Source organism: Corylus avellana, chromosome 1 (genome assembly GCF_965113065.1).
Source record: "Corylus avellana chromosome 1, dhCorAvel1.hap1.2, whole genome shotgun sequence".
Classification (NCBI taxonomy): Eukaryota; Viridiplantae; Streptophyta; class Magnoliopsida; order Fagales; family Betulaceae; genus Corylus; species Corylus avellana.
Window position 1 is genome coordinate 27,198,453 of NC_142490.1, and position 15,569 is coordinate 27,214,021.

The 15,569-nt window shown below is 38.4% G+C and overlaps 1 protein-coding gene and 2 pseudogenes across 2 annotated transcripts; all 3 read right to left on the reverse strand.

The window, feature by feature from the left end:
• Positions 1 to 217: 217 nt before the first annotated feature.
• Positions 218 to 6,242, reverse strand: LOC132168811 (pentatricopeptide repeat-containing protein At2g17525, mitochondrial). 2 transcript variants are annotated; one of them, XM_059579870.2, is made up of 3 exons: positions 5,979 to 6,242; positions 5,587 to 5,738; positions 218 to 2,239 (listed from the first exon to the last, which is right to left on the reverse strand). In XM_059579870.2, exon 3 carries the CDS (start codon positions 2,154 to 2,156, stop codon positions 240 to 242), a length of 1,917 nt encoding a protein of 638 aa, XP_059435853.2. In that variant the 5' UTR covers positions 2,157 to 2,239; positions 5,587 to 5,738; positions 5,979 to 6,242; the 3' UTR covers positions 218 to 239. The 2 variants fall into 2 exon arrangements, with proteins under 2 accessions (XP_059435853.2, XP_088367398.1); XM_088511272.1 differs by lacking the exon at positions 5,587 to 5,738.
• On the reverse strand, positions 5,583 to 6,233 carry LOC132169614 (coatomer subunit epsilon-1 pseudogene; annotated as a pseudogene).
• A 3,257-nt stretch (positions 6,243 to 9,499) lies between the features above and the next one.
• Positions 9,500 to 11,427, reverse strand: LOC132169615 (pentatricopeptide repeat-containing protein At2g17525, mitochondrial pseudogene; annotated as a pseudogene).
• Between the last annotated feature and the right edge of the window lie 4,142 nt (positions 11,428 to 15,569).

The following is a 15,569-nucleotide window of genomic DNA, read 5'->3' on the forward strand; positions in this document are numbered from 1 at the left end:
TTTGTTTCTTAGACAAGTGATCTAAGATAGTCACTACCTTAAGAATAGTGCAATTGTTTTAACCCTTACTTATGTTTGGATTTTCTCCTAATTTTGTAATCATTTCTAGTAGTGCATAATTTTGTAATAATTTCCTGACAGGGTATATATAATATGCAAAATCCACTCACTCACTACTCTCCCTCTCTCTCACACACACACCCGTAGTCTTGGAATATATGCAAAACCCATAAATAAATTCACTTTTGAGCAATTTGCTGCAACAGGTGATCAGTTACTTGGAACATGTTCTTGCTGGTTTCTTGGCAAAGACAAAGAAGCAATGAATTCCATGATGAAGAATCAGGGAGGATCCCCATTTCTACCATGTGTGAAAGGAGCTCCAAAGCCTTCTGAAAATCTCCCTCCCTACACAGAGCATTAATCAAGGGATTATAACTTGTTATATCCAAAATGCAACCCCTTTCAACCATGTCATCCATGAGCTTCAAAGCACTGCTAACTTTCCCCTGCCTGCAAAATCCACTAATCAAGGCATTGAATGTAGATGCAAGCAGAAAATAACCAAGATGAACCATCTCATTCACCAGTTCAAACGCTTCACGCACACATCCTTGTTGGCAAAATCCATGGATTAAATAATCATAAACAAGAACACTTGGAACTCCCCCTTCTCCAAGCATCTGATCAAAAACCTTCTTTGCATTCTCAATGGCGCCATCTGCACAAAAAGCTAAAATACTCAAGCTCCTATCAACAGCTCTAGGAAATAACTTCCCCATCATTTTCAGAAATGCTAGTGCTTCATCCAACTGATTTTCCTTGTATAGACCATATAACACACTGTTATAAGGACTAATCCGCCTCCCACAACCCCCCTTACTCTCCTCCATTAGTTCCAAAATCTTAAACCCATCTTCCATCCTACCTCCTGAACACAAAGCCTTGATTAGTGTCTCGTATGTAACAAAATTCCAGTTAATCCCTTCTGTTTTCATCTCTTTAAACAGATCAAGAGCCAAATCCAACATCCTTTGCTCACAAAATCCAGAGATTAAAATGTTGTAGGTGTCTACATTTGGAAGGCAACCCTTTCTCTCCATCTTTGTCAGAAAGGAAAACCCAACTTTCATTTTCCCTAATCTACAAAAACCCTTTATCAAAGTATTATATGCCACAATGTCTATCACACCTCCCTTAGTCTCCAATCTCTCCAAAATCTCAACAGCCTCAGTTACACGACCAACATTGCAGAGAAGTTCCAGCACCTTAGTTACTGTAATAATATCTGGCACAAACCCAAAACTGAAGCACTTCTCTAACAGAACCAGAGCTTGAACCAAATTCTCTTCTTTAGAGTAAGCAGATATTAAGACATTAAAAGTCACATCATTGGGTTCCTTCATTTCATTCATCAAGCTCCTTGCTCTCCCAGTTTTCCCATTCCTGCAAAGTGCATGAAGTAATGTGTTATAAATCACGGTATTTGGTGTAATTCCCCTAGACTTCATCACTTGCAAAAGTTTAAAGCCATCGCCAATCCTGTCAGTCAAGCAAAGCCCTTTCATTAAGATCCCGAAAGTGTAATCATCGCCTTCAACACCACACCCCATCATTCTCTTCCTATAAAACGCTCTAGCCAAATCAATATCGTCCCTGACAAGAACATTTAGTATTGAATTGAAAATCTTCAAAGACGGTTTCTTTTCAAACCGAGAAACCAAGTCAACCACTTTGATCACTTGCTTAACCATACGCGCCCGCCCGAGACCACGGATGATAGTAACGAAAATGTCGTCATCTGGGGGTGACCCGATTGAGTTGGGCATTTCGTCGAGCAGATCCTGTACAGTATCAAAGCGACGGAAAGCACATAAATTGCGTATTAAAGCACGGTAGGTGGACTGAGAGTGGGTGAAGTTGGGGAGTTTGGAGGCCCATCTGAAGGTTTCGAGGGCTTGGGAGGCCGATTTCTGGTTTAGTATCAAATGCGCAATCTGCTGCTGGGTTGGAACAGGATATGGTGATGTGGAGGAGGAGGATGAGAATGAGGATGCAAATGAAATGGGTTTTGATTTTCGGCCGAGAAGAAGAAATCTTTGATATGCTTCAGTGGAGAAGATTGCAAGAATTGAAGAGTTAGAGATTTTGGGCATTGAGAAGTGCTTTGTTTTACGAGTCTCGTCTTTCTAACGCTTGAGTGGTTTTGTCTCCGTAGTGGGTGCTGAGTGATTATTGCCTGCGTTAGAGAAAGAAGAAGAGAAATGTTAGAGAAAGAAGAATATTAACCAGAGAAAAGTAAAATTAATTCGAATAATAGAATTTGTAAAGAAACTCTAGTTGCGATTTCATAAGAATAATCTGCGTTTTTAAAAGATATCACAAAACATATAGAATTTGGCATTGCGATTTAAAAAACACTTAATTTAAAATAAGAAGAAGAAGAAAAATATGTGATTTCTATATGCAGGCTCGAGAGTACTTATTTGAAAAGGCGCGAATTTAAACCAAAATCATGATTTCACATAACGAATATTTAATAAAAAAAAAACTTTTTAACATGTTTTATCAAACGTCTTTGCGATTTAAAAAGTAGCAAATTAAAAAACGTAATTTTTAAAATCGTACTTATTAAAATCGCAATACCAAACGGACATGTACTTTCGTCAATTTTTATGCAAGAACATGTAAGAAATCATAAAACCTTCTAGCATCACCATCTGGCTAGATTCTATGCAAGTGAGATGTTTGAAAATTTTGAAAGACAATTCAGAATGATCCATTGACTTTTGACCGAGTAAAATACATGCTTCTACAAGAGAACTGTATGTGTCAGATATCAAAGAAGCCATTAGCGTGTTCCACAAGGTTTAGACAATGTAACAAATCATGACACCTTTAAGCACCATTACCAGTCAAAATTCAGCATGACCCAGTGACTTTGACCAAAAAAAAACATAAAACAAATACTTTCTCAGAAATCAAACTTCCTGGGTACTATGTAATATCTATCAAATAAATCTTACACATAGAAGGAATGAAAATAAATACTTTTCAGTTTCAAAAACATATCCGATACAGCTTGTACACTATTTCACAATGAATGCACCCTCCAGCTAGAGGATACAAATTTTTTTCCAGTTAACCATAGTGAACGACTATGCAGATAGCCTTTGGGCTAAATGGCACTTCCAGCCCCCAAAATATTGGGATAGTGGGGAAAAAAAAAAAAAAAAACAAACAAACTATCAAACTAGAAACTATCAAATCCAGCCAAGACTAGGGATGCAAATGGGTCAAGCAGAACCAGGCTGTGCACTTCTCAGTCTTGGCTCAGTAGGAAATTGTACAGGCTTGAGCATAGCTTGAGCTCATTACGATCTCAAAGTTCTAGCTCAAGCTTAGGTCTGAAGATGATTGTCTGAGCTCATGAACCAGCTTGAACTCGGCAAAAATACACCAACCAAATGAACACGAAGCATCAACTTTCTCAACCCTTTCAAAAATTTTGAAATGAAATCAGGTGGTAGGTCCCCACAGAAGCACGCATCCCAATTACCAACTCAAGGTACAAGACCAAAAAGTACTCACTAACTTTTCACTTTCACGTGCAACACGCACAGTTCATAACAGCGACAAAAAGTGAGGGGGCTTGTAGTTTTATATAAGAAGCATGCTCTGAACTGATGTCCTTTTTGCCATTAACTGATGTGGGACTCTTTCTTAATGGCAAGAAGATTTTCCTTTTGTTGGCTACCAACGTGGGATTGAACATGAGTTCCACAGTTGACAAGCCATGTATCCTTTGTCACTTCCCCCAGCAAACTAAGCACTCATTTGACAGAAGCGATTGGTATAAGTTTCAACTATCTCGCCTAAACATGCTACCACACTGTTTCAGATCTCTAAGATTGATTTATTCCTAGTCTTTTTAGATCCGTAGCTCCCTGGATATGATAGGACTACCCCCTAGGCAACATGCAAATCTTATCCCAAGTCTAGCATATGATTTTTTTTGTAAGTAATGAAATTCATTAAGAACCAATGGCCACACCCAAGTACGCAATAAATATACAAGAGAAACAAAAATCCATTGAAAGAGGGGATAGAAAAAGAAGGCCTTCAACTCCGCCACTATCCTCTCACTGTCTTGAAAGCTTCGGACATTTCTTTCTCTCTAAATCTATCAATATCGGAGATGTGGAGTTACCAGGAGAAGGGGCATGTGTAGAACACTTTTTTTTTTAATGATGCAGGAGCCTCACAAGGCAAGGCCCTTCAAGCCCACCCTTAAGGAGTAAACCCCGAATATACGACCCCACTCGTTAGAACTGTGTATCAAGAACTCCTAGTGAGGAATTGAACCCAAGATGTCCAAATCTACCACTCATCCCAAGCTCACCCTTTGACCACTAGGCTGCACCCTGGCGGCATGGGTAGAACATCCAGTAGACAAATTGCGTGTTGTGGTTCTTGATTTAGGGCCCTCTTGTGTTGGTAGTCTGTCAGACACGGATGGTTTTGGAGCATACCCTAGGTCCGTTGAGTGGGCTTTTAGCTGTTAAAGGGGGGAAACTAACCTCTTTGCCGGATCTTGATTCTTCAGCTGAGAATTTGCGGGAGTTCAATGTCATCAGCAATAAGGGAAAAGGGACAGTTCTGTCTGCTTTAGTTGGGATGGAGTTGGGTAATGCATAAGGTAACAGTCAGCCAATTAGCGACCCAATGCCTTGCCTGGATGTAGATCTATACAGTAGAAAGGAAGCCATGTTATGTACTCTTTCAAGTACCTGCCCCCCCAACTGTGTTTGGGAAAAATATTTGCTTGGGGTGGGAGTGTTCAAATTGGGTTTTGCAAAGAGTGAAGGAGATCCATCGTGTCATGGGGATTTCGTGTGAGGACCATGATAAACAATTTATGGCAATTTTTTGACAGCTATTGAAGCGAGTCATTCCCAAAACGGATCAACCTCCAATTATAAACTAGTAGATAGAGGTACAAGGGAGTTAAAAAGATTGGCATGCTCTTAATTATGACTCTAAAGGTGGGTAAAGGTGTTCTCAGTTCTTAATGAAACCTAAGTTGTTATCTTGGATCGTGAGAGGGTTCAATGGGGGTGATCAACGCCTTAGGGTGAGGAATTTACTCAGAGAATGGAAGGCTGCTATTGTTTGCCTTCAGCATATTGTGAGAAATAGACATTAGGTTAACCAAATATTTGGTCTAGATAAAATGCATCTCAAAGAATCATCAGTGACAAAATCACTCTTCAAGTGAGATTTACCATCCAAATCAAGATCTGACGCATAAAAAAACTTCTGGAAAACATTATCACTGTTGACAGCTACAGAGATTTACCCATTTCTCACAGCTTATTGAAATACCGAACACTGTATGTTGATGTCAAGCATCCAAACTTGAACGAACTTTCATGTTATTTTATGAAAAAAGTGAATCATCGAAGGCGGTATAAAAAAAAAACATTGAATTAAATGCCCTGAAAGGGAAAACAAAAAGACAAACAAGAAATCGGATCCAAGACTCCGAACGGGACAAAAAAGGGCCAAAAAGAGCTGGAGACTCACAGTTCCATAGTGCCTCCAGCATTAGTGTGCTTGAGAGCATCATTGTAGCCCTGCTCATGCATGAAGACGATCCCAGCAATCAACCTCAAGATCGGGTTGTTCCCAATCGCGGGATCCCCCAACCACTCCTTCAGACTCGAGATCGTCGACTCCTAACACAACAATAACACTCGCAACAATCAACATTGATTTCCATCCTTTCCCATACAAAACTAGACCATCAGCAAGGTCGCGTTTGGTGGCTCAGAACTGGATTCGATTCAAAATCACAGATCCGACGCATTCCAATTCCGGTAGAACCAAACGCGTCCTTACGAAGAAGAGCTATAAATCATAAGCTGGCGGAACAAAAAAGCAAGAGCGAAATTCACTAGATGGGGAAGAAAAGAGACCTTGTTATCGGGGGAGGAGAGATAGAGGGCGAGTAATTTAACGGCTTGGAGAGGCGTGGCGGCGGAGGAGTCGATCTAGCTGGTGACGAGCTGGAAGCTGCCGAGGGCGATGTAGGAGCGGTAGACGAGGCAGTCGCGCTCGACGACGTCGTCTGGGGAGAGATTGGGGACTTCGCTGTTGTTGATGGCCGCCTGGAATGCTCCCAGATAGAAGTTGTTCCGGAGACTGAAGAGCTGATCTGGTCCTGCCGCCATTTTCTTTTCTTTTTTGGGTGCCCCTACTATGCGGTCGGACCTTAAAAGTGGTCTTTTGCAGCAACCATTCATGTGTGGACACATAATCCAGTGCATTTTAACAAAATAAGATCAAAAACACTAGATAAACTCACGCCCAAACTACAAGGAACCCACGGCGCCAGGGAACCCACAACCAAACCACCGGCGCCGGCAAGCATCCCACGGCGCCGTCCATCCCTCTGCGCCGGCCAGACCCACGTCGTGGGTCTGGCCAGACCCACGGCTGGGTCTGGCTTGAACCAGCCGCACTTCCGCCCAGACCCAGCTGCTGGGTCACTACCTCCGGTCATCCTCTCCGGCCTCTTTTCTGACAAATCCAGCTTCAAAATCAGCTTCTAATGCCTTAAAACTCATTTCTAATGCCTCAAAACTCATTTTTGGATTCAAAACTAAAATCTAGAGGGGAAGATTAACCCTTAGGAATTTTTTCATCCTAAAGCCGGAATAAATGACTCACGGTGCCGGAGAATGTCACTCACGGCGCCGGAGCCAGACCCACGGCAAGACCCACGACCAGACCCACGCCGTGGGTCTGGCCGGGTGGTTGGGTCTGACTGGCCGTGGGTCTGACGAGACCCACGGCCATCGTTTCAGCAGAGACCCATGGGGGTCTCTTTGTTTCTGCCTCTGTAGTTCAATTTTTCTTGCTTTTGAGTTCAAAATCTAGTGCATTAGGTTGTAGATTATTTGTGTGCATTTTTTGTGCTTTAGGTGATGTGTCTTTGTGCTATTAGTTGCTGCAAAAGATCCCTTTTGCAGATGGACCGCATAGGAGGTTTACTCTTCTTTTTTTGATTTCGCTGCAGATCTGAGAGACACCGGGCGAGGGAGAGGAAGAGAGAGAGAGAGAGAGAGAGAGAGAGAAAGAGTCGTTAAAAAAGATATCCAACACTTCGGAAGAGTGAGCGTGGGCCGGGTCAACACCCAAATTGAAACATTACAAACCCGACGAATCACAAACGGGTTGACCGATTTGGGTCCATGGCCCCACAAAACACTAGTTTTTTTTTTTTTTTTTTTTTGACATGTCCTCAAGAGATAGCCTAATTGAATGTGAATCATGCCTCATAAAGTGTAAGCTAATTCTTTAGAAATAGGAATGGTTATTACTTGTTACTGATTATAATAAGCTAAAATAGAATGATAACTCCTTGGTTTAGAGACAACAAAATTGGAATTGAATATTTTTTTCTAAAATACCCCAACTCTAATTTTTTTTTTTTTTGAAACTTCACTTTGGCTCCCTAAGCTTCTACGTAATTTGACAAACCTTTTTTCAAACTTTTAAATCCTTCACTTTGAACCCCTGAACTTTCAATTTATATTACTATAGACCCCTCTGTTAGGTTTCAACGTTAAACTCAAACGAAATGAATTTTTATGACTATTATACCCTCACTTGGAAACTACACCGTTTTGGGCCCCAAAACTACAACACCCACCCCAGCCTAAAATGACGTCATCTTAGGCATTAAAATTATCTTTTAAAAAGAAAAAGAAAAGGCAAAATATTAAAATAAAATAAAATAAAATAAATCGGGGTGGCTCCTTGGCCGAAAAAGGGTGGCCACTGCCAAAAGCCCAAAACCCATTCCCTTTTCTTTTGGCCTTTTGGGGGTGGCCGGACCACCCCCTTGGCCATGGGGTGACTCGACCACCCTCAGATCGGCCATGGGGTAGTTCGACCACCCTCAAATCAGCTATGGAGGTGGCTCCAGCCACCCCGATTTTTTTTAAAAAAAAAAAAAAAAAAAATTTGCCTTTTCTTTTTCTTTTTTTTTTTTTTTTTAGGAATAACAAAAAAATAGATGCCCAAAACAGTGTCATTTTGGGCTGGGGGTGGGTGCTGTAGTTTTGGATGTTATCAAAATTTCAAGTGGACTATGTGAGGGTATAATAAGCATAAAAGTTAAAAACCGTTTGAGTTTAACGTTGAAAACTAACAGCGGGGTTCAAAGTGAAAGAAATTAAAAGTTCAGGGGTCAAATGTGAGAGATTTGAAAGTTTGGAGGGATTTGTCAAATCAACTGGAAGTTCAATGAGCCAAACTGAAGTTTCCTTTCTTTTTTTTTTTACACTCAAAAATAACAACTTCATGCCCATTGGTTGGTGACCACCCTTCATTGTCATTGTCATGTTACAGTGATGTATTTATTTATTTATTATTATTCTTATTATTTTATTTTTTTATATGTAGAATAACAACGCTCAATGGTGGTGGGCCTGGTGGCTGCCATCAAGCAACCATTGCAGTGTTCATGTCACATGTTCTCAGCGGCCATGACTAGGTTGCCAAAAGTTCATAGTAGCTACCATAGGGCCACCAAATGTTCATGGTGGTCACTATAGAGTCTCCAAAAGTTCATGGCAGTCACAGGCGTTCATTGTGGCTAACATAAGGCTATCAAAAGTTTATAGTAACCACCACAAAATCGCAAAAAGTTCAAAGTAACAACTCAAGCTGGCGAAAGTTCTTGTAGGTTTGTGGTCACCACGGGATTATTAGAAGTTAATGGTGATCACGACAGGGCTGCCGGACATTCATAGTGAATATTTTTTTATAAGTGTTTTATTTTTAACAAAATATTGTGAAAATTGTTTTGATTTTGAAAAGCGTTTTGTGAGTTATTTTGAAAAGTGTGCTAGTGATGGGAACTACATTTAAAAACCCGTTTGGATAACTTATATATGAGAAGAATATTGAGCATTTAAGAAGCGAAAACAATTTTTTAAAAATAGTTTTCCAAACATATCCTTAAATGTTTGTTTTCTTCTTTTGCTTTTGTTCTGCCTCACTTGCTTGTGACTCCTTTACTACCGTTTTGGTGGAATATTTTCTCCAATGAAAAAGTGAAAATGATTATAGAAAAGCATCTATTGTTTTTCTTTTTAATTATTCATTGCTTCTTTTCCCAAAGAGGTGATGGCATTAACATTGAAGATGAACTATAGCATTATTGTTTGTTTTGTAGGAGGGTCATATTTTGTTTCTTAGACAAGTGATCTAAGATAGTCACTACCTTAAGAATAGTGCAATTGTTTTAACCCTTACTTATGTTTGGATTTTCTACTAATTTTGTAATCATTTCTAGTAGTGCATAATTTTGTAATAATTTCCTGACAGGGTATATATAATATGCAAAATCCACTCACTCACTACTCTCCCTCTCTCTCTCTCACACACACCCATAGTCTTGGAATATATGCAAAACCCATAAATAAATTCACTTCTGAGCAATTTGCTGCAACAGCTGATCAGTTACTCGGAACATGTTGTTACTAGTTTCTTGGCAAAGACAAAGAAGCAATGAATTCCATGATGAAGAATCAGGGAGGATCCCCATTTCTACCATATGTGAAAGGAGCTCCAAAGCCTTATGACAATCTCCCTTCCTACACAGAGCATCAATCAAGGGATTATAACTTGTTATATCCAGAATGCAACCCCTCCCAACCATGTCATCCATGAGCTTCAAAGCACTGCTAACTTTCCCCTGCCTGCAAAATTCACTGATCAGGGCATTGAAAGTTGATACAAGCGGAAAATAACCAAGATGAACCATCTCATTCACCAGTTCAAACGCTTCACGCACACATCCTTGTTGGCAAAATCCATGGATTAAATAATCATAAACAAGAACACTTGGAACTCCCCCTTCTCCAAGCATCTGATCAAAAACCTTCTTTGCATCCTCAATGGCGCCATCTGCACAAAAGGCTAAAATACTCATGCTCCTATCAACAGCTCTAAGAAATAACTTCCCCATCATTTTCAGAAATGCTAGTGCTTCATCCAACTGATTTTCCTTGTATAGACCATATAACACACTGTTATAAGGACTAATCCGCCTCCCACAACCCCCTTACTCTCCTCCATTAGTTCCAAAATCTTAAACCCATCTTCCATCCTACCTCCTGAACACAAAGCTTTGATTAGTGTGTCGTATGTAACAAAATTCCAGTTAATCCCTTCTGTTTTCATCTCTTTAAACAGATCAAGAGCCAAATCCAACATCCTTTGCTCACAAAATCCAGAGATTAAAATGTTGTAGGTGTCTACATTTGGAAGGCAGCCCTTCCTCTCCATCTTCATCAGAAAGGAAAACCCAACTTTCATTTTCCCTAATCTACAAAAACCCTTTGTCAAAGTATTATATGCCACAATGTCTATCACACCTCCCTTAGTCTCCAGTCTCTCCAAAATCTCAATAGCCTCAGTTACACGACCAACATTGCAGAGAAGTTCCAGCACCTTAGTTACTGTAATAACATCTGGCACAAACCCAAAACTGAAGCACTTCTCTAACAGAACCAGAGCTTGAACCAAATTCTCTTCTTTAGAGTAAGCAGATATTAAGACATTAAAAGTCACATCATTGGGTACCTTCATTTCATTCATCAAGCTCCTTGCTCTCCCAGTTTTCCCATTCCTGCAAAGTGCATGAAGTAATGTGTTATAAATCACGGTATTTGGTGTAATTCCCCTAGACTTCATCACTTGCAAAAGCTTAAAGCCATCACCAATCCTGTCAATCAAGCAAAGCCCTTTCATTAAGATCCCGAAAGTGTAATCATCGCCTTCAACACCACACCCCATCATTCTCTTCCTATAAAACGCTCTAGCCAAATCAATATCGTCCCTGACAAGAACATTTAGTATTGAATTGAAAATCTTCAAAGACGGTTTCTTTTCAAACCGAGAAACCAAGTCAACCACTTTGATCACTTGCTTAACCATACGCACCCGCCCGAGACCACGGATGATAGTAACGAAAATGTCATCATCTGAGGGTGACCCAATTGAGTTGGGCATTTCGTCGAGCAAATCCTGTACAGTATCAAAGCGACGGAAAGCACATAGATTGCGTATTAAAGCATGGTAGGTGGACTGAGAGTGGGTCAAGTTGGGGAGTTTGGAGGCCCATCTGAAGGTTTCGAGGGCTTGGGAGGCCGATTTCTAGTTTAGTATCAAATGCGCAATCTGCTGCTGGGTTGGAACAGGATATGGTGATGTGGAGGAGGAGGATGAGAATGAGGATGCGAATGAAATGGGTTTTGATTTTCGGCCGAGAAGAAGAAAGCTTTGATACGCTTCAGTGGAGAAGATTGCAAGAATTGAAGAGTTAGAGATTTTGGGCATGGAGAAGTGCTTTCTTTTACAAGTAAGGCTGTAATAGAGCCGAGTTCGGGCGAGTTGGGTATGTTCAGGATCGGATTGTTCACACTTTACTCGAGCTCGAGCTCGAGCCGAGCTTTAGTCAGGTACTTAAATCGCAGCTTGGCTCGACCCGTGAAGAAAAAAATGGTGTGCGAACTCGAACTTGAGCTTGCCTATCGGTCAAGCCGGGTGCCTTATCGAGTACTCGGCTCGCTTGGCTCGAGTACTAGACAAGGCTGGAATGTCGCCCTCCAGAAGCACCCCACAGAAAACAGAATGACTGAAAAAAAAAAATAATAATAATAAAATAAAATAAAATAAAAATTAAAAAAAAATTAAAAATTAAAAATAAGAAGAAGAAATCCGAATCATTGAGGAGGTAGAACATTTTTTTCTAAGAAATCCACTCTTGATGTGAGACAGCCATGATGCAACCAACCCTGAACGAGATGATGCGTAACGGCGAAGATGCATCTCGGTGACGAAGTTAACGGCGATGAGGGGTCCAGGAGAAGAGACTCAAGTGAGAACAAGATGTGTGGTGGGGTGGGTTTTGCGCCGTGTAAGAGCAAAGTACAGAGCTGGAGAAAGCAGCTAATGATGCTAAAGTCTAAAGATAAGATCATAAGATGCAAGAATGAACGGCATAGATGAAATGCTTAGATCTAACGATAAATTGGCCTTTTGGGAATATGTGATCATGTGAAGCTTTTGGGAAGATGTGGTCATGTGAGCGTCAAACTGGCCTTTTGTCGACAGAAACCATTTAGTTACTTTTTCTTTTTTAATTCCGTCTAGTTACTCTTTTTTTTTTTTTTTTGTGAGTTCGTTTAGTTATTTAGTATGCATTGATTGCTAAATTACTTAATTGGTAATTATATGTTCATATGGCAAAATATTAGACCATATGATAATGTGACTAAATTCGAATGATAATTCATATGATATAAAATATAAATTATAAAGATAATACAACATTTGTGATCGTAACAAACATTTTTTTTTTTTATAAACATTGTAATCTACTAATCTTCATTCATCAAAAATTAGATATCGAGAGCATGACATTCTAAACATAACAATAGCATATATCTCTAAATAAATACATTGTTGATTCTAATATTAATCACTTAATTTTTAATATATATATATATATATATATATATGATCTAACAATTCACATAATCTTTAAATCATGTGATGTAACACTTAACTATAGTTAGTATTTACTATTTAGTATGTTAATACTTGCTTGTATATTAATTTTTTTTGGAATCTTCACAACTCAAATATTGTCTATAGCATACACAATAACCTATCGGGCTATTATAAGACAATATCTATGAAAAGTCATCGTCTCAATCAGTTTCAGATCCGCAACAAATTCCGGCGAATCACATCTCTATCCACTTCTAAGTCCTTGATTCCCTGTCTTTTTTTTTTTTTTTAATCTTTTTTTTTTTATATATATATTTTTTTATAACTTCGCTACTAGTACTTTATCAATCACAATCCACTTCATTGTCTTTACCATAGTGACAATTCTTCTTTGTGCTTGATAACTCCTCTGTCATTGATCTATAGTTTGCTCCCAGAAAAAAAACCATAAGAAAACAAAAGACCGACCGAAAACCAAATCCGTTATTCTAATTGTTAGATCATGTTCATGTGTATTATCATTCTAATTACACTAGGTCATACTTAATTGATATGTAATTAAAATGATAATACATATCAATGATATCATCGTATCATTGTTTTTGATTTTGTTTTTGTTTTTTGAAAATAGCTAACTTATTTAGCAATACTAAGTATATGTTAACTAACAAGTATGTATAATATATATTCACACACACACAGAGACATATATATATATATATATATATATATATATATATATATTAAGTAACATATGATTTTTTTTTGTCAAAATAACTTATAGTAAATTATACAAGGTTAGTAATTTAATAAATTAACTTAGTTTATATGTTAGTTTATTAACTAACTAGTTAGTAAGTCTCTGCCTCTGGGTACTTAATTATTGTATTAGTAAGAGTTTGTATACTTATAACTTATGTCATGTACAATTCTCATAATCTTTAGATAATGTGATCTAACACTTAACTTAATAGTAATACTAAGTTAGTATGTATTAACTAACAAGTATGTATATTATAATACTCATACAAATATTAAGTAACATATAAATTTTTTGTTTGTCAAAATAACCTATAGTTAATTATACTAAGTTAGTAATTTAATATATATTAACTTAGATAATATGTCAGTTTATTAACTAACTAATTACTAGTTAGTATGTTAATACTAATATATAACACACACATGTATAATAAAAAAAGTATTATACATAGAAGTATTGAGTAACATGTACTTAATTATATTTACTTGATATATATTAATTAACTAGATAATATGTTCATTTATGATCTAACTAGTTAGTATGCCAACTAATACATACACATAAATATTAAATAATTCATATAACATATATTATTTAATTACTAACATATATATATATATATATATATATATATATATATATATATATATATAAACTATTTTTTTGTAACATATATATATGAACGAGCTAACGAGTCGTGCTAACGAGCCGGTTCGAGTCTTAAATGAGTCGAGCTCACAAGTCTTCGTCGAGTTTGATCGAGCGAGCCAGATATGTATTACTAACTAATCAAGCGGGTTTCAATAGTAACGATCGGGCTTGTACAATGTCAAGCTTAAGTTCGGGTTGAGCTTAACCGAGCGGGTATCGAGCGAGCTGGCGAGTTGTATGAGCTCGTTTACACCATTATTTATGAGTCTCGTCTTTCTAGCACTTGAGTGGTTTTGTCTCCGTAGTGGGTGTTGAGTGATCATTGCCTACGCTTGAGAAAGAATAAGAGAAATGTTAGAGAAAGAAGAGAGTACATCTTCTGTGTGGACGTTTTGTGCAACCAACACAATGAATGACAACTCAACATGTAGCAAATTAGAAAATAGGTATGCCTACATCTGATTATACATCAATTCATCATAAATCAAAACCAACAAAGAACAATACTTCACGCCCAACCCAGTTCACCGTCCTTCATGCCCAACCGCCAACACGCCCATCCTACCGCCGACACCACGCCCAGCCCACCGGTACCCCTCCCAGCCCACGCCCAGCCCACCTAGCAACCGACACCACACCCAATCCACCGGTAAGTTGATTTAATACCTAACCCACGCCAGCATGCAGCAACCCACACCGGAACGTTGCCGATAAGTTGATTTAACGCTCAAACCACGCCGGCACGCCGCAACTCACACCAGAATGCTGCAACCGGCTTCAAAAATCCCACGCCGACTTCAAACACCCAGCCCACGCCTAGCCCGCCTAGCCACCAGCACCACGCCCAATCCACCGGCATTTTATTGTTTTTCGTTTGGTCTGAAATTGTCTGAAATTATGATTGTGCGGGGAAGAGCAGCGCAAGTTGGGCAGCGTGGACTGGGTAGAGAAGGCTTGTTGCAGTAGAAATCGTCGAGCTTAGTTTAGTGAAGGTTTGGTTTTGTTTGTTTTGATTTATGAAGAGATTATAATCCAGTGTACCCAAACCTATTCTCTAATTTGCAACATGTTGATTTGTCATTCACTGAGTGGGTTGTACAAAAGTCACCTTTTGTGCAACATCCATATTGAAGATATTCTCTAAAGAAGAATTTTAACCAGAGAAAAGTAAAATTAATTCGAATAATAGAATTTGTAAAGAAGGGATTTCATAAGAATAATCTGCGTTTTTAAAAGATATCACAAAACGTAAAGAGTTTGGCATTGTAATTTAAAAAACACGTAATTTAAAATAAGAAAAAAAAAATGTGATTTTTATAAGCAAGCTAGAGAGTGCTTATTTGAAAAAAGCGCGAATTTAAACCAAAATCATGATTTCACATAACAAATATTAAATAAAAAAACTTTTTAACATGTTTTATCAAACATCTTTGCGATTTAAAAAATAGCAAATTAAAAAACGTAATTTTTAAAATCGTACTTATTGAAATCACAATACCAAACGGACCTATACTTTCGTCAATTTTTAAAACCGCAACTGACCTAGGCTGTTATTAGGTTACGA

Coding starts and splice junctions, on each gene's coding strand:
- LOC132168811 (XM_088511272.1), bottom strand. CDS start 2,156: ATGCCCAAAATCTCTAACTCTTCAATTCTTGCAATCTTCTCCACTGAA.